Source organism: Chelonia mydas, chromosome 6 (assembly GCF_015237465.2).
Source record: "Chelonia mydas isolate rCheMyd1 chromosome 6, rCheMyd1.pri.v2, whole genome shotgun sequence".
Lineage (NCBI taxonomy): Eukaryota > Metazoa > Chordata > Testudines > Cheloniidae > Chelonia > Chelonia mydas.
In genome coordinates, this window is record NC_051246.2 from 14,361,222 (window position 1) to 14,378,543 (window position 17,322).

Below are 17,322 nucleotides of genomic sequence, written 5' to 3' on the forward strand. Positions count from 1 at the left end.
GGGCCAAGTGCTGCCCCCTGCTGGGCCTCAGCTCCTGCCCCTGCGGGAAACACCAACAGGAACTCATGAACAGCCCCCCCCTTTACCCCACCCCTGCGAGCAACGGGGACTGGAGGAACCCCTGGTGCCCCAGCCTGGCCCCCTCCCACAGGGCCACTCTTCCACCCACATGTGGGCCCTGGCCAGGCTCTCTGTGACCAGTCCTCACCACCCACTGCCCATGCTCTCCCCCACTCCCACAGCACCGCTCCACAACCCCCCACCCCCGCAACCTGTTCACTAGGGGCCAGTTTGGGTGAAGTGAGGTCAGAAAACAGCCCAACCCCGTGGGCTCCGGTCGGATCTGACCACCTGCTGCCCTTGGGGATGGCACAGCAGCAGCCACCTGCTAGTCTCTTGCCAGTCACCACTGCCCGGCCACACGGCCTGTGCTGCAGAGTGAGCACGCCAACGAGTCGCGGCACCTCCAAGTTCCCAGGCAAGAGGCGGCCCAGACAGATCGCAGGGGCCTGAGGGCAGGAAGCCCCGAGGACGCGGAGGCAGCAGCAGCACTGGCTCAGACTTGGGGAAGTGTCAGGTCGGGCTTTCAAATTAGACCCAAGCAGAGATCAACTGGTACCAGATCACCCCCAAGAATAGCCAGATCGCCACAGCTGTAGTGGAACCCAACCCGCCCCTCTTCTGGAAGAGAGGGGGTGCCCATGCGAGGGACAGCAGCCTGGGGCTCCGTGCCCAGCTGCTCCCTGGCGTTACACAGATGCGCATTCACACAGGAAGGAGATACCAGCTGCCACCACAGCACATTTATTGAGGAGCTCACCCAGTGGGCGGGTGAGGAGACAGCACAGCCAGGGGGTCTCCCCTTCATGCAAGAGGAACCCCAATATACACACAGGTAAGTCACCCGCCCCGCACATGCCAGAGAAACCTATCAACACCCAGAGGCACCGAGGGCTGCCCCCATGCAGATCAAGTGCTCAGCCCCTCCACCTGCTGTCATGGGGGAGGGGCGCTGACCACGCACAGAGAGGCGGGATCCAGCCCCCTCCATCACCGGGCACCCAGCCCTCACGCGGACGCTTGCCGAGCCTGGGTCTCCTCATGATGCCGCATCCGCTGCTCCAGCTCTGGGCGAAAGTGACGGATCAACCCCTGCAAGCAAGGAATGAGTGTGCAGGGCTGGCAAGGTATCACCCCCCCCCATCCTGCATCTGCCACCCACCCCTCACCACACGCAGAGTAGCCCCCAGATGTACCCCCCCCCCCATCTGCAGGAGCCTCTCTCACACACACACACACAGCCCTTGTGTCAGGCTAGTTTATGCACACACCCACCACCTACCCACACCCCCTCCCTCTGCCAGGCCACCCCTGCCCTGGTGCCCAGCCGCCCACTACCTGCACAGGCCAGGCGGCCCCATCGCCCAGGGCGCAGATGGTATGGCCCTCAATCTGCTTGCTGATCTCCCAGAGCGCGTCGATCTCAGCTGCCTGCGCATTGCCTTGCACGAACCGCCACATCACCTTGTTCATCCAATCCACACCTGGGGTGGGGGGCGAGGCTGCATCAGCAGAACTGCCCTCCCCCGATCCCACCCATAGGCCCTGACAGCTGGGCATCCCCCCCCACACCCACAGATCCAGCCAGTCCAGCATCCTCACTCCAATTCCACCCATGGTCCCAGCTAGTCAGACATCCTCCCCGCCCCATCCTAACCCCAGTGACCCCAGCCAGCCCAGCATCCTCCCCACCACACCCAGTGACCCCAGCCCTCCCAGCATCCTCCCCCACCACCAACTCCGATCCCACCAATGGGCAGTCTGGCATATCTCCCCCAGTCGTACCCAGATCAGCAGCAGCCCAGCTCCCAGCACTCACCCTCCCTGCAGGGGGTGCACTGCCCACAGCTTTCGTGCTTGTAGAACTCGATGAGGCGGGCGATGGCTCGGACAATGTCTGTCTGGGGGAGGAAGAGAGGGTGAGTGCCACACTGCGGGGGGTGGGGGGGGGGGAGAGGGGGGGCGCGGGGGGAGTGTGCCACCGGCAGGCCAAGGGGCAAGGCCTTACCGATTTGTCCATGACGATGACGGCAGCTGTGCCAAGCCCAGTCTGCGCCTGCACCAGCCCGTCGAAGTCCATGGGCACCGTCTCACACACTGACTTGGGGATGAGGGGGGTGGAGGAGCCTCCTGGGATCACCGCCAAGAGGTTGTCCCAGCCACCGCGCACACCTCCTGTGCACAGAGGGGGCAGGGTTAGGCCTAGCACTCCCCCTCCCCACGGCAAACCAGATCCATGATGCCCAGTGCTGTCCCCTTCCTTCTGCCCAAGCCTCCTCCTAGTGCCACCTGCTACTCCAGGCTCTGGGTGGAAGTGACGGATCAGCCCCTGCGCACAGGCCACAAGCAGGGTTAGCAGGCCAGCACTTGTCTCCCCCATCACTCCCCCCACACACCTGCCTACTTCTGTAGGGTGAGCTACCCACAGCCGCAACAGCTGGAGCTAGACCTGTGGGGCAGCCCTGAGACAAAGTGGCCTAAGAGGGGAAGGGGGGACGGGCGGGTGTCCAGCCCTGTTGCTCACCCAGCAGTCAGGAGAGGGCTGGGGTTTGGCATCTCACCTGCATGCTTCTCAATCAGCTCCTTGAGCGGCACCGACATCTCCTCCTCCACGGTGCAGGGCGTGTTCACGTGCCCAGAGATGTTGAAGAGCTTGGTGCCCGAGTTGCGCTCGCGCCCGAAGCTCGCAAACCAGGCTCCCCCACGCCGGCAGATGGTGGGCGCCACAGCCACCGTCTCCACATTGGCCACGGTAGTGGGGCAGCCGAACACGCCTGGGGAAGGAGAGAGCAGTGACATGGACGCAGAGCAGGCTGGGGGTCCCAGTGCTCCAAAACAACGTGACCCCCCAACTCCGCCCCACAAGCAGCAGGACAGGGGGACCCAGATAGGACACCCCACAATCCCTCAGTAGCCTAAAGAGGGCAAGTGAACCCCCACTAAGGCACCCCCCGTCTCCCCCCAACAGCACAGTTCCCCGGTGGGTCGTACCAACGTCAGCCGGGAAGGGTGGTTTGAGGCGTGGCTTGCCCTGCTTGCCCTCAATGGATTCAATCAGCGCTGTCTCCTCCCCACAGATGTAGGCCCCAGCGCCTCTCACCACAAACACATCGAAGTCGTAGCCTGAGTTGCAGGCATCTTTGCCCAGCAGGCCGGCCTCATAGGCCTCACGGATCGCCACCTGCAGGGAGACAGGTCAGCACAGTTGCTCCCCCGGCCCTGCTGCTCCACACCCGCCTGGCCTGGCTCCCTGGCCTGCCTTGCCCTCTGTGCCCTGTAGAGAGACCAGTCAGTACAGCTGCTCCTGCCGTCACACCCGCAGCCCTGCTCTCTCTGCCACATGGGGAAATGGGTCAAAGTGGTGGCTGCTGCCCCACCCCACAACTCCCCAGGCTCTATGGGTTAGTGCGCCTGCTCCCCATATAGCTCTTGCTTACCTGCAGGTTGGAGGCTTCATTGTAGAACTCCCCACGGATGTAGATGTAGGCAGCCCGGGCCCCCATGGAGCGCCCTGCCACCAGGCAGCCCTCCACCAGCTTGTGTGGGTCATGGCGCATGATCTCGCGGTCCTTACAGGTGCCTGGCTCCCCTTCATCTGCATTCACCACCAGGTACTTGGGCCTGGAACACAGACCCCGTCGGACCGACCGCAGCAGCCCTCCTGCGTGAGCTACCATCCCACAACAGACCCAGCTCCACCACCTTGCTGCCAGCGAGCAAAGCCCGTTTGGCCTGTACTGCCAGCTGTCCCCACCCTAGGGAGCCAACGGGGCCCAGACACACTGCAGCTCAGCAGCCCCATGCCCTGCATTGGGACTGCCCCTGGGGTGGAGGTACTCCAGGAACGCTTGTTAGTGCGGGGAGCTTGCAGCCAGGATGTCTAGGTTCTATGCAGGCCCAAGCCCTGCCCCACAGCGATGTTTCAGACTAGGAGAAGGAGCTGTATCGCTCTGGGCCATTGTCCACCCCATGCTGCAGAGGGCTCAACAGTAGCAGCCCTGCCCCACCCACCTGCCATCTGAAGGCTTGTTCATGAAGCTCCATTTGAGGCCTGTGGGGAAGCCAGCCCCGCCCCGACCTCGCAGGCCCGAGGTCTTGATCTCATTCAAGATCCAGTCGATCCCCTTCAGTAAGATCTCCTTGGTTTTGTACCAGTCACCCCGGCTCAGAGCCCCCTTCAGCCTGGACAAGAGAGAAGGCAAAGTAGCTGGATACATTATGGGGATCAGTAGTACCAAACCTAGAGCACAAACCAAACAGATACAGGCTCTTTTACCTCCGTGGGGCACCAGCTCCAACCCAGCCCCAGGACAGGGAAGGGGGACTGGCAGGCTCAGGGTTGGGGAATGGAATGCAAGACCTTTCCCATCCAGGGGGTGTTGACAGTAATCTGATCCCAGGGCGGGGGAACTGGTTGGCTCAGAGGGGTGGGGAACGTGCAGGGTCTTTCACCTCTAGGAAGTGCCAGCTCCAATCCACCCCCAGGGAGGAGGAGGAGGCCCAGCAGGCTCAGGGGGCTGGAGAATGGGACATGGGGCTTTTCCTCTCTGAAGGGTGCTGTTAGGATATAGATATTCAGACCTGTCTGTAAAGGCCTATACTCTAAGAATTTAGTTGTATTCTTATCACTTGACTAGTTATAGAGGTACAAAAGAGAATCAAAATCACTGTCTGCCGGTGTAAGGGCCTTTTCTTACTGTGACAGTCTGAGGCCCTGTGCTTAGGCTAAGGCCTTTGGCTAAGCAGCAGAGGCAGCCATAAGCTAGGAAGCGACAGGTCACATCCTCACATTCCAAACTAGTCACATTGAAAGAAGGTGCTATTGGGCTGTTAGGAATACAATCCTGTCCTGATAATGCCTATCACCTCCAGAGAAAGGGAAGTGCCTAGAAAACGTAAAAGGAAACAGCATCCTGTCCGGCAAGAACTCACTTATCAATACTGGGATGTGAAATCCTTACTTCTGTATTGTTTTGTCATTATAGTTCCCACTTTGTTATTGTTTGTCTGTCTGTATAATCTCTGTCTGGTTCCGTGATTGTTCCTGTCTGCTGTATAATTAATTTTGCTGGGTGTAAACTAATTAAGGTGGTGGGATATAATTGGTTACATAATCATGTTACAATATGTTAGGATTGATTAGTTAAATTTCAGGAAAATGATTGGTTAAGGTATAGCTAAGCAGAACTCAAGTTTTACTATATAATCTGTAGTCAATGAGGAAGTGAGTGGGCGTGGGTGGGAGGGGGTGCGTGTGTCGGGGGGAGATGGGAATGGGGTAAGGAAATTGGAATCATGTTTTGCTAAAGGGGGAAATGGGAACAGGGAATGGGAGTAAGGAAACTGGAATAATGTTTGGCTAAGGGCAGGAATGGGAACAGGGACACAGGTGTAAGGCTCTGTGGTGTCAGAGCTGGGAAGGAGGACACTAAGGAAGGAAACTGGAATCATGCTTGCTGGAAGTTCACCCCAATAAACATCGAATTGTTTGCACCTTTGGACTTCGGATATTGTTGCTCTCTGTTCATGCAAGAAGGACCAGGGAAGTAAGTGGGTGAAGGAATAAGCCCCCTAACAGGTGCCAGCACCCATCCAGCCCTACGGCTGACCAGAACATAGGATCTCTTCCCACCCGCCACAGGGCTCCCAGTGCCCACTGGTCCACACTCCAGCTGTAATCAGAGTAGAAGTACAGGGCAGTATCGAGCGGTCCAGGAGTGAGGAGTCATACTGTAGGCTGTGCAGCTTGGCTCTCACCTCCAGTCATGGCGTCCGTAGAGATTCGTGAAGATCCGGTCCTCGTCCTTTAAAGAGCCAAACTGGGTTTTCTTAGGAGCTGTCTGCGGAAAGCACATGGCCAAGGTGAATTGGTACCAGCCCCACAGCAAGCAGCACCTCTCCCTCATGGCCAGGCATTAACCTGGGACCACCCACCCCCCAGCACTACCCCCGTCCTACCCAGCGCTGCCCTGGCCCCCAGCGGGGAGGCCCTGCGCGGGGGCAGAGGAGGGACAATGCGGGGTGGGGGGGGGTCAGGCTGGGCCAGAGCAGCAGGAAGGCTGAGGCCAAGCCGCTGCCCAGCTGCGGCCCTGGGGCGGGGTGTCCCGGGGGCGGGGGGGAGGGGCGGAGCCGGCGTCACTCGGCTCCAGAGTCATCGCCGGGGGCGGGCGGGCGGGGAGAAGAAGGCCCCAGGCCCCGCCCCCCACTCACCGCGGCGGAGAAGCGGCGCAGGGCGGCAGCCCCGCGAGGGCTCAGCAGCTGCCGCGCGGCCATGGCGGGCGAGGCCGGGGATCGGGTCCGTCTGGGCCGCGCGCTCCGACCCGTCACCTTCACCCAGCCGTCGGAGGGGCGGCGTCGCGCGCAAACAACGTCATGTCGCCGGGACCCACTTCCGGCGCGTCAGGTCGGGCGTCACGTCCTCAGGAGTGGGGCGGAGCCTGCTGGGAGCCGAAGTCCGGGGGCGGGGCTGCGGGGAGTCCCGTAAGCCGCGCCCAGAGCACGGACACGCGCTGGGCGCGCGCGCTCTCGCCTCTCTCCTCCGGCTGTTCATTGGCCAGGGCGCGCGGTACCCTGCAGCCGGCCGCGCTGGGGTTGGTTAGTTTCAGCCGCGCCTCCCTTTCTTGGCAGCGAATGGGAGAGTCCCGAGAGCAGGGTCCGCCCCACCATGCGGCGCCAGGGGCCAGTGGCCCGAGTGGCCGCTTGTCGGGACAGGCGGAGGCGGGGGCGGGGGCGGGGGCGGGGCGTTACGTCAGTCAGCCCAGCCCCGCCCCCGTTTTGTGAGCAATTACCATAGACCTCAAAGCGTGTCACCGCAGGCCGTGTCCGGACGCGGGGCTGAGCCCTGCGGGGCAAGAGGCGTTCACCCGACCCGAGCTCGGCGCTGCAGGGAGCCAAGAGAGTAGATCTGAAACCAAAAATCCGCCACCTGGACCCCCTTCCCCCCGCTTCCAGGGTTTGATTTCTGAAATCAGCCAGGCAGCTAACCCGTGGCCAAGCCAGGGGAAGGAGAAAAGAGGAACTGAAATCAAGCTCGCTCCACCTTTGATCCTGTAGTAAGGGCTTCATTCCTGGAGGCAGGGTGCCCCCCATCCCATTGGGGCCCATGGCCCTGTCTCCTCCCACCCCGCCGTCCACCCGTGTGGCTTGCCTCGCTGGCTTACTGCCTCCCCAAGCCTGCGCACTTCATTAGCCATCTTTCCCTGCATTACAGGGGGCGCTACCTACTATGGAGTGGCGAGAAAGAACACATATGGGTAAAAACAAGGCCTGGCTAATGGGCTGCTCACTCCAAAGTGTGCCTGGCTTTAGCAAACTGTTTAATTAGCCTCCACAAACTTGTTTTCAGAGTAACAGCCATGTTAGTCTGTATTCGCAAAAAGAAAAGGAGGACTTGTGGCACCTTAGAGACTAACCAATTTATTTGAGCATGAGCTTTCATGAGCTACAGCTCACTTCATCGGCTGCATACTGTGGAAACTGCAGAAGACATTATATACACAGAGACCATGAAACAATACCTCCTCCCACCCCACTCTCCTGCTGGTAATAGCTTGTGATCATCAAGTTGGGCCATTTCCAGCACAAATCCAGGTTTTCTCACCCTCCGCCCCCCCCCCACACAAACTCACTCTCCTGCTGGTAATAGCCCATCCAAAGTGACCACTCTCTTCACAATGTGTATGATAATCAAGGTGGGCCATTTCCAGCACAAATCCAGGTTTTCTCACCCCCCCCCACCCCCCACCCCACACACAAACTCACTCTCCTGCTGGTAATAGCTCATCCAAAATGACCACTCTCCTTACAACGTGCATGAAAATCAAGGTGGGCCATTTCCAGCACAAATCCAGGTTTTCTCACCCCCCCACCCCCCCCCCCACACAAACTCACTCTCCTGCTGGTAATAGCTCATCGAAAGTGACCACTCTACCCACAATGTGCATGACAATCAAGGTGGGCCATTTCCAGCATAAATCCAAGTTCCTCACCTGCAAATTATAGTGATCTCAGCCCAAGAAGTCCTGGAATGGGATTCCTTCCAAGGACGTGCTCAATTGAGATGTAATGACATTGACTTCCTGTGCAGCAGAATGGAGCATGGAATGGATTTTATTAACACTATTGAGCTGCTTGTGAATGATTTTGTCACTATAGATATTGGTGACTTCTTTCTCTGAATAAAAGAAAAGGAGTACTTGTGGCACCTTAGAGACTAACCAATTTATTTGAGCATGAGCTTTCGTGAGCTACAGCTCACTTCATCCGAATACAGACTAACACGGCTGTTACTCTGAAACCTTTCTCTGAATGTCACTGTAGTTGGCAGTGAAAGTCACTAGATTTGTCACTGGTGACTTTGACACTTATTTTCTCGCTAAGGAAACCAAACAGTCACTAAGTCTAAATTGGCAACACTGCTTGCAAGGGAATTTCTGCCTTTGAGACAGAGCATCTACAGACAGGATGATGAAAGAAGAACAGGAGTACTTGTGGCACCTTAGAGACTAACACATTTATTAGAACATAAACTTTCGTGGGCTACAGCCCACTTCATCAGATGCATAGAATGGAACATATAGTAAGAAGATATAGATATACATACAGAGAAGGTGGAAGTTGCCATACAAACTGTAAGAAGCTAATTAATTAAGATGAGCTATTATCAGCAGGAGAAAAAAAAATTGTAGTGATAATCAAGATGGCCCATTTAGACAGTTGACAAGAAGGTGTGAGGATACTTAACATGGGGAAATAGATTCAATATGTGGAATGATCCAGCCACTCCCAATCTCTATTCAAACCCAAGTTAATGGTATCTAGTTTGCATATTAATTCAAGCTCAGCAGTTTCTTGCTGGAGTCTGTTTTTGAAGCTTTTCTGTTGCAAAATTGCCACCCTTAAGTCTGTTCCTGAGTGGCCAGAGAGGTTGAAGTGTTCTCCTACCAGTTTTTGAATGTTATGATTCCTGATGTCAGATTTGTGTCCATTTATCCTTTTGCGTAGACACTGTCCGGTTTGGCCAATGTACATGGCAGAGGGGCATTGCTGGCACATGATGGCATCTATCACATTGGTAGATGTGCAGGTGAACGAGCCCCTGATGGCATGGCTGATGTGATTAGGGATGATGATGATCCTTGTGCTGCCCTAGTGTTGGTTGGTGTCAGGGACGCACAGGATTGGTGCTATGCCCCAGCTTTTAAATGGTTCCTTGGAGAAGCCCCTTCAGTGCGCCAGCCCCTCAGCTGATCCCACTCTCAGAGGTGCAATTTAGGGAGGGCACCTGCCCCCCCGCATGAACAGAGATTGGGTTCCCCCACAACTGGCTATATCGCAGAGGTGATGCATGGGAGGGGGGTGTCACCCAGATTTCTGCCTTCCATTTGGCCCTGCTCCCTCCCCGAGCCCTGCTGTGCAGGGCTGGCCCTGAGCCCTGCTAGGGGGCTCGGGACGGTACAGAGAAACATTGGGCGCAAGGCGAACGGTGATGCCAGGCACCTCTGTATGTCCCAATCAGTTTCCCCACGTGGGCTGGATAACGGCTGCTGTGATCTACAGGCTAAGGTAGGCGTAGTTCTCAGTGCCCATGAACCACTGGGGCCGGTGGCCAAGGTGACCACGTAGGACGGCGTGGCCCAGGCTGGTGTGCACATGACCACATGGAGCAGAGCTGCCCCCACTGTGCCAACTAGGGACTGAGCACCTGGCCCTGCAGCCACAGCCCCTCCCTGCCTCCTGAGTTACCCCTCTCCTGGCACACAGCCCCTAGCTACCCCCTCACTGCACCCTGAGCGGTTTTTAAACTTTTTGAGCTGAGTCCCCCCTTTGAGTTATAATTTGTGGTTGTGCTCCCCCACCCCTATTATCTGCCAAAAACCTAGCGTTTTCAGGTGTCTTAGTAGCCCCTGGAATCATGGTTAAAGTTGCCCCATGCACACCAAAATCTGAAATGGTGCCCCTGCCCACTCTTCCTGCAGGGCCGGCCATGTGACCTCACTGCCTCTGAGATGGAGCCTCTGGACTCCAGCCCTCCTGCTTCACCCCATGAGCTCTGCTCAGTGTTTCCCACTGAGCCAGACTCCAGGGAGAGACCTGGCTGCTCTTCGGGGGCTCTGACACCCCAGCAGGCGTTTGCAGTGACACCCGGCAGTGTTTCAAATCAGGCGGCTTTATCAGTCACCTAGCACACAGCATTGGAAATCCTTATGGGAGCAGAGAGAAGTGAAGGTAGATACAGTCTGTCTGGCCAGGCCACGGCTTCACCCAGCCAAGCTGAAACGGACTCCCCAACTCAAGCTCTGTCACGGTCTCTGCCCAGTCCCAGGTGAGAGCAGCCCAGCGTCTCCCCAAAGCCCACGCTTGTCATGCCTCAGGGCTTGTACACACTACCACTTCTGTCAGTATAACTTATGTCTCTCGGGGGTGTGAGTAAGCCACCCTCCCAAGCGACGTAAGTCACACTGACCTAAGCACCCATGTGCACAGCGCTATGTCACTGGGAGAGCTTCTCCCGCCGCCATAACTACCACCCTCACAGAGCTGGAGTTGTGATGCTGATGGAAGAGCATCTTCCCCAGACACGCTACAGCAGGGCAGCTGCATTGTGCAGCTGAGCCCATGTTGTGCTTCTAGCGTAGACTGACCCATAGGCACCGACTCTGTGGGTGCTCCGGGGCTGGAGCACCACGGGGAAAAATTAGTGGGTGCTCTGCACCCACCGGCAGCCAAGCTCCCCGCCCTGCCTCGCCCCGCCTCACCTCCGCCTCCTCCCCTGAGCACGCCGCATCCCTGCTCCTCCCGCCTCCCTCCCTGTGCTTGCCACTGCCAAACAGCTGTAGCAAGCTCCGGGAGGGAGCAGGGAGGAGCGGGAACGTGGCACGCTCAGGGGAGGAGGCAGGGAAGAGGCGGGGCCGGGGCGGGGACTTTGGGGAAGGAGTCGAATAGGGGCAGGGAGGAGGCGGAGTTGGGGCGGGCACTTTGGGGAAGGGGTTGGAATGGGGGCAGAAGGGGGCGGGGCTGGGGTGGAGTCGAAACGAGGCTGGGGGCAGAGAGGTGTCGAGCACCCACCGGCGCCATTAGAAGTCAGCACCTATGGACTCGCCCTCTGTCCTCTGTTCTCCAGCTGGTCTCTGCTCAGTGTGTCAATGTTCTGGTCACTGGGGCTTCCCATTGTCTCCTTCAGATTCTTCTTTAAATGGGTTGGCTTCAGCCAGTTCCTTAATGACCCTGTTCATTGGGGCCCAGACACACACACCTCATGTCTCCTGCACTGCCCCAGGAGCTCCCTTTTGCCTCCACCGGGTAGCCATGCAAAGTATGGAGGGAAACCGAGACTTTTGTGGGATTTATCAAAATATTTCAGGAAATTTCCACTTTGTCACATTTCTTCCCCCTTTGAGACTGAAGTGAGCAGGGTCACTTTAACCAGTGACCTGTGGAAGTTCAAACCCACAACTGTTATGCAGAGCTGCTACTTCACATTTCCCATCCCCTTCGTAGCTGTCCTACCAGGCTCTTTTTAGATTCTTACAGCAGTTTCTGATCAATCAAACTTACAGTTTCCAATACACAGCTCAGAGCAGTCTTAGATCCCCTCCCTTAGGGCAGGTCTGTTCGATGACACTGGCAGGGGGCAGTGGGGAATTTTCATGCAGCTCTGTGCTCTCCTGCCACCGCAAATCCTTTGGGTTAGAAACTGAGATAGGATCCTGCCATGACTCCAGGTTCCTCCATGTGTCGGCCATCTTGGCTGCAGCCTGGGGTGTCCTGCCCCCTAGGCTGGGATAGGGAGTGACCCCTTGAGCATTTGGGGGGTCAGTGTAGGTTTGTCCCCCTGCAAGGCTGGTCTTAACCCACCCATGTCTCTGGTGTCCGAGGGTCTGGTGAGGCAGGGGGCTCCCGCACACTAGCGGGCCCCCTCTGGAGTTTGTAGTAGAGAGAGAGAGCTTAGAGCAGTGGGCCTGGTGCCAAATCTGAGACCTGAACCAGAGGCTGTGAACCCAAGTCAGGCCATGTATTAAAGCAGATGCTCACAAGTTCACTATCCAGTACATGAACTTGGCAAAGTTGTTGCTGGTGTACTATGCACTAGATAGTTACATAAATATATCCTAGCTTGTACGGATACATCCCAATCTAGTACGAGATAAGATGGTTTGACAAAATAATGAATAAGAGTGTTCTGTCCAAGATATGAGGAACAAGGGGAGGTAACAAACACGTAAGGTGGTACGTAAGGTGTTTATTCCGGTTGTTTGTCTCAGTCTATCATTTTTGGGGTCCCTGACCTTAACCCTTTGTGTAGCCATGGGGACAACAGAGATTCCTGCTGATGACTGAGCTATTCCTTGCTACAGGGCACTCATGTGTGAGTGTACCTGTAACCATGGAGCCAGGGCACTAAAACTGTGTCTTGAGGGCAATAAACCTGGATGGGTGCCTTTGTCACCGACCTGTGTCAGTGGTCTTTCTTCATGAGTAACATTGAGATCTGCTGAACGAGCAGGGTGCCTGATCCCCTGCTCATACGATAACATCGGCGCTCCAAGGACAGATGCACTGGGCAGTCTGAACTGTATTCCTAAGGCAACGACATTCCAGCCTTCAACACTTTGCAACAGAGCTGTGTCCCAATCCCAGGGCTGTGTGTATTCCAGCAACCCAATTTCCCTTTTGGGTCTAACCTGTTGCCGTTGCCCCCAGGACAGAGACCCCTCTTGCCCTGCCGTCCCACCTGCTGGTGGGCTGTAATTTGAGGCCTCTTGGTTAAGAGAGCCCACCATGGCCATGGCCACCCACTGACAAAGTGTCTGTGTTAATAGCAGCAGCCGTCCGGCTGCTTTACCCTTCTCTGAGACTTCTCTCCCCACTGGAGAAGGCAAACCTGCCTGGCGTTCTCCTGTCCTGCCCATGTCGGCCCACACTCAGCTGGGGTCTCAGCTCCCACTGGGCTCAGCTCTGACTCTGTTTCCCCAGGGAGAGCAGGCTGTGAGCTGGCTCCCTTGGCCACAGCCTCAGGGAAGTTCTGCCGGAGCCCGTGTGACTCACATGTCCCTTGTGGAGATGGGGAATGTTCCTCTGCCCCACTCAGATATAGGGGCCTGCTGACAGACAGACAGGTGTCCTGAGCTTAACAGCCTTTCCTTAGTGTTACAGGCAAGGGGGGAAATGCCCTGCTCCCTGCCAACTGAGCTATTTGCCTTTTCACTGACACCTCCAGTCTGAGCTTTCTGGTTCTCTTGGTTCAAACTCTTGGTTGTTTCAGAAAAAGACTGGATTTTGTCTTAAAAGTGATACAGTCATTCCCAAGGACGTGGCCAAAGCTGATGTCCTGGAGAACCCCAGGTACGAGCCATCCCAATTCTTCCTGTGTCTGCACTGAGATCTGTGTCATAGACAGGGCACACAGCATCACATGTGGAACCAGGTTGTCCTTCCTTTCAGCATTTGTGCCTCAGTTTCCTTGCAATCCCTTGGCAGGGGTCTAATGGAGCTGGCTGCTCCCCCTACTTTGGCTTTAATTAATCCCCTTTCCTAGGACTCATGCTTAGGCCAGTCTCCTTAGGGTCTCTTTTCATACCCAGACCTACTGCCTTAAATGCATCTGCCCCCCACCCCTATGCAGCTCTCTAGGCTTTCTGTTCACTAGCCACGTTTTAAGCTCATGGGGAGATATCTCAGAGAGTTGTTCCAACCCACCCAGGTTATACAAATCCCCCAGCGCGGTGATGCCTGCACCTTTACTCCAGCTGTGGAGATAGAATTCCCCCAGCAGGCTTCCATTTAGGTCACATCCTGGGTCTTTTGCACACCCCAAAACTTTTCCTATAAGCCTCAGGTGTCAGGTCAAACTTAAGCAGTGGAGCCTTTTTGAACAGTTCCCAGCCCCCAGTATTAACGCCGTCCATCTGGCTGTACGGCTCTATGGCTTTGGGGGACCGAGCATGGGGGGTGAGACAGCAGAGCCAGTGTGCAGGGTCAACCAGGTTCAAATTCCAACCCTTCTCAAAAGCAGTGAGGTCGGCATCTATATCCTCCCCCCCAAACTGGGGCAACACTTTGGTATCTCGGCTCCCTGTGGAATAGGTAACCCATGGTCCTTCACCATTTACCCCGTGTAGGTTCACTTGCCCCTCCGTTTCTTCATCTCCAGCTCATGCTTTCGCTGCTTTTCCTGGTTTTTCCATTGTTCTTCCTCATGATTTCACTGCCTCTCACGGTCATCTAGGCCAGGTCTTAGGAAATCAGGTTGGTTTAACTGCGTCGCTCAGGGGTGTGGATTTTTCAGCGTAGACAGCGTACGCCCAGTATAGACAGCACTACATCGATAGGAGAATTCTCCCATCGACCTGGCTCTCGGGGTGGTGGATTACCTCGGCTGGCAGGAGGGGTCCGTCTCCTGTTGGGATAGGTAGTGTCTACACTGAAGTGCTACAGCAGCAGAGCTGCAGCGATTTAAATGTAGGCCTGCCCCTAATCTCTGTCTCTCTAACTGAAGCTCCTTCACTCTCAGGTCCAGCTCCCACTGCTTCAGCCCTAGCAAAGGGGAACCGGGTCACGAGCACGCCCTGCTGCAAGGAGAACAGGCCTCGCCAGCGTGCCTTGCTGCTGCTGCGGCTGCAACTTCTGTTGTTCTCAGACTCTTTAGGAACCCTGCCCGGGTCTGGACCCTGCTTCTTGGTTCAATCAAGCTTCTCCGGCCTGCAATCAATTGCGTCTCGTTGAACTTTCCAACACTTATCCCTCTCTTCCTGACCAGTTCTGTGCTTCTGCTCTGAGGGAGCTGGTTATACACCATTTTCCTTTGACTAACCTTGTTTTCCTGCTGCAAGTCACTTATTGCAAAATACCACCAGTGCATTCAGTAACCTATCTCTAACACAGATCCACAAACTCTGTGCTAGGCCCCAACTTTTCAACAGTACCTTGAAGGAACCCTTCAGTGTGCCAGACCTCCAAGGGGTCCCACTCTTCCTTCATGCAGCCTCCCTGCCTCCGAGACTGAGCCCCTGGGCTCCAGCATGCCTCCTTCACACTATGAGCTGTGCCCAGCAAGTCCAACAGAGATAGACTCCTAGAGTATGTTTACACTGCAAACTAAAACCCAGGGCACTGGGAGCCTGGATCAGTGTGGGGCGAAAAATAACAGGGTAGATTTTTGGGCTCAGGCTGGAGCCTGGGCTCTGAGACTCAAAGAAAGCCACAGGAAACTTACCTGGAAATCATGCAAGAAACCCAACACAACTGTCACAAAACCTGATGACCCATTCACCACAAAAACAAAAAGTGGAGCCAATTCCGCAACCCATGGGACACCACCTCCGGGAGAAACCATGGCACCCAGCCCCACCACATGGACACTGCACGACACCCCAACAGCATCACAGACCTGAAGAAGAGTTCGGTGTAGCTTGAAAGCTTGTCTCCCTCACCAGCAAAAGTTGGCCCAATAAAATATATTACCTTCCCGACCTTGTGTCTCTAATGTCACCTCTCAGTCCTTTGTTCTCCAGCTGGTGTCTGATCAGCTTCCCTGCTGGGGGCACCTAGGGTGACCAGATGTCCCGATTTTATAGGGACAGTCTGATTTTTGGGTCTTTTTCTTATATAGGCTCCTACTACCCTCCCAACCCCTGTGCCAATTTTTCACATTTGCTGTCTGGTCACCCTAGGGGCACTTCTTTCCTCTTGATCATTGATTGTTGGGTGTGAATGTTCCAGTGCGGGGAGGAGAGGTTCCCATTGTCTATTTCAGATTCTGGGATTCTGCGTTGATACGGGGTGGCTTTCAGCAGGTTCTAGCTAGTTACTTAATGACCTATTCACTGCTGCCCAGAGAGCAAGGCGCGATACACCCTCACATCTCCTGCGCTGCCCCAAGAGCAGGCTTAACCCTTTCCCCCCTCCCCCCACTGGGCAGCAATACACAGTACAGAGGGAAACTGAGGCACACCTAGGATTGATCAACATATTACAGAAAATCCCCACTTCAGCACAACTGGCCAGGGGAGCATGTGGGTACATTCAGTGGAGCAGCCCCAGTATTCACTGGCAGGGAATAGCTTGCTGTCGTGGTGGCGCAAGGGCTGCCCATGGCCCTCACGTGGATCTTACACAGGGCTGTAGGATATACGACAGAGCAGCCAGACTGCGTGCGACTCACCGCAGAGAGGGGGACAGAGATCTGGAATGGACAGCGCCTCCCCAGGCAGGGTTAGGGTTAGGGTTAACTTTCGCTACGAAACAATGAATTGTTGGGGTTTTCTTTTGCCGTACTATAAAAATACAATGTATTATGCATATGATATGTGGTTTATAAGTCTATATAAGAATTCTTTACATAGCATACTACCTATCATAAAATATTATCTTGCGTGCTCCAAACCCACCAAGCAGAAAATCCCAGTCTCTTTTTCTAGGCAGACATCTCTCTTCAAATTCACTTCTCTATCCTCTGTCTCCCCCAGGACCACTAATTAATCTCGAGTAAACAGCTTGGACACACAGAGTGTCAACAAGCGCGAAAGAGAAAGAAAGAATTTACCAGAAAAAAGACTGATAATCTCTAGACAGGCATTGAGAAAGTGAGAAAAACTAGCCTATATTCAAGCAAATATAATGAATATTTAATAGCCTATAAATCATATTTGCATGTAGTTTGAAATAACTTGCTCATCAAGTACTCAGAATATTTCTATATATACGTATATCTTCCTTCACTTCTCTCAAAACCCTCTATTTATCCTTTTGTCAGCACTCTCTGATATTTACTGTGAAGGTTCCCAAAACTGACGGCAGGAAGCCAACACAAATTCGTCCTCCTCAAGATCCACTTGACCCAAGCCCATAAGACGATCATCTGCACACTCAATCATGTGAAGCATGGGTAGCGCATGAAACAGAAAGCGGCATGTGCACTAAAATACACAATTGTCCGTATGTACAGATCCAAAGAAGAAAGAACCCACAAACACTTGGGAAAACGAAGGATAATAGGAGCAAAGGCACTGTACGACTTAGCGTGCTGGACCGTAAACAAAAGATGGCAGCCTTCCGGCTCTGACCTGCCAAGGGGGAGGCTATGCCTGACGTCACTCCTCAGACGAGTCCCCTACGAGTAGGAGCGTGGCAGGGCGGCTTCACGACGTGGCCGTCTCCCACCTCACATCGTTCCTGAATTTATCGGCAGTGAGATTATTTATTTATTTATTTAAATACATGACGAAGGCACAGTCAGAATTTTACCAGTAGCAGCTGGCCAAC

At 55.2% G+C, this 17,322-nt stretch overlaps 1 protein-coding gene across 2 annotated transcripts; it reads right to left on the bottom strand.

Annotated features, from left to right (window-relative positions):
* Positions 1–776: 776 nt before the first annotated feature.
* NDUFV1 (NADH:ubiquinone oxidoreductase core subunit V1) lies at positions 777–6,453 on the bottom strand. Of its 2 annotated transcripts, XM_043549042.1 has the most exons (10): positions 6,271–6,453; positions 5,818–5,900; positions 4,072–4,242; positions 3,498–3,681; positions 3,052–3,241; positions 2,622–2,834; positions 2,069–2,235; positions 1,880–1,961; positions 1,399–1,544; positions 777–1,152 (listed from the first exon to the last, which is right to left on the bottom strand). In XM_043549042.1, the coding sequence occupies exons 1-10, from the start codon at positions 6,331–6,333 to the stop codon at positions 1,069–1,071; spliced, it is 1,383 nt and encodes a 460-aa protein (XP_043404977.1). In that variant the 5' UTR covers positions 6,334–6,453; the 3' UTR covers positions 777–1,068. The 2 variants fall into 2 exon arrangements, with proteins under 2 accessions (XP_043404977.1, XP_007070183.3); XM_007070121.4 differs by lacking the exon at positions 6,271–6,453 and having other exon boundaries at positions 5,818–5,998.
* Positions 6,454–17,322: the final 10,869 nt, after the last annotated feature.

Bases quoted from the DNA above. Each gene is read 5' to 3' on its own strand.
- NDUFV1 (XM_007070121.4), bottom strand. From the start codon at position 5,966: ATGAGGGAGAGGTGCTGCTTGCTGTGGGGCTGGTACCAATTCACCTTG. The intron at 2,835-3,051 runs GTACGACCCACC...CTCCTTCCCCAG, and splicing joins ACCCTTCCCGGCTGACGTTG to GCGTGTTCGGCTGCCCCACT. The intron at 1,545-1,879 runs GTGAGTGCTGGG...CCCCCACCCCAG, and splicing joins GTGCACCCCCTGCAGGGAGG to GTGTGGATTGGATGAACAAG.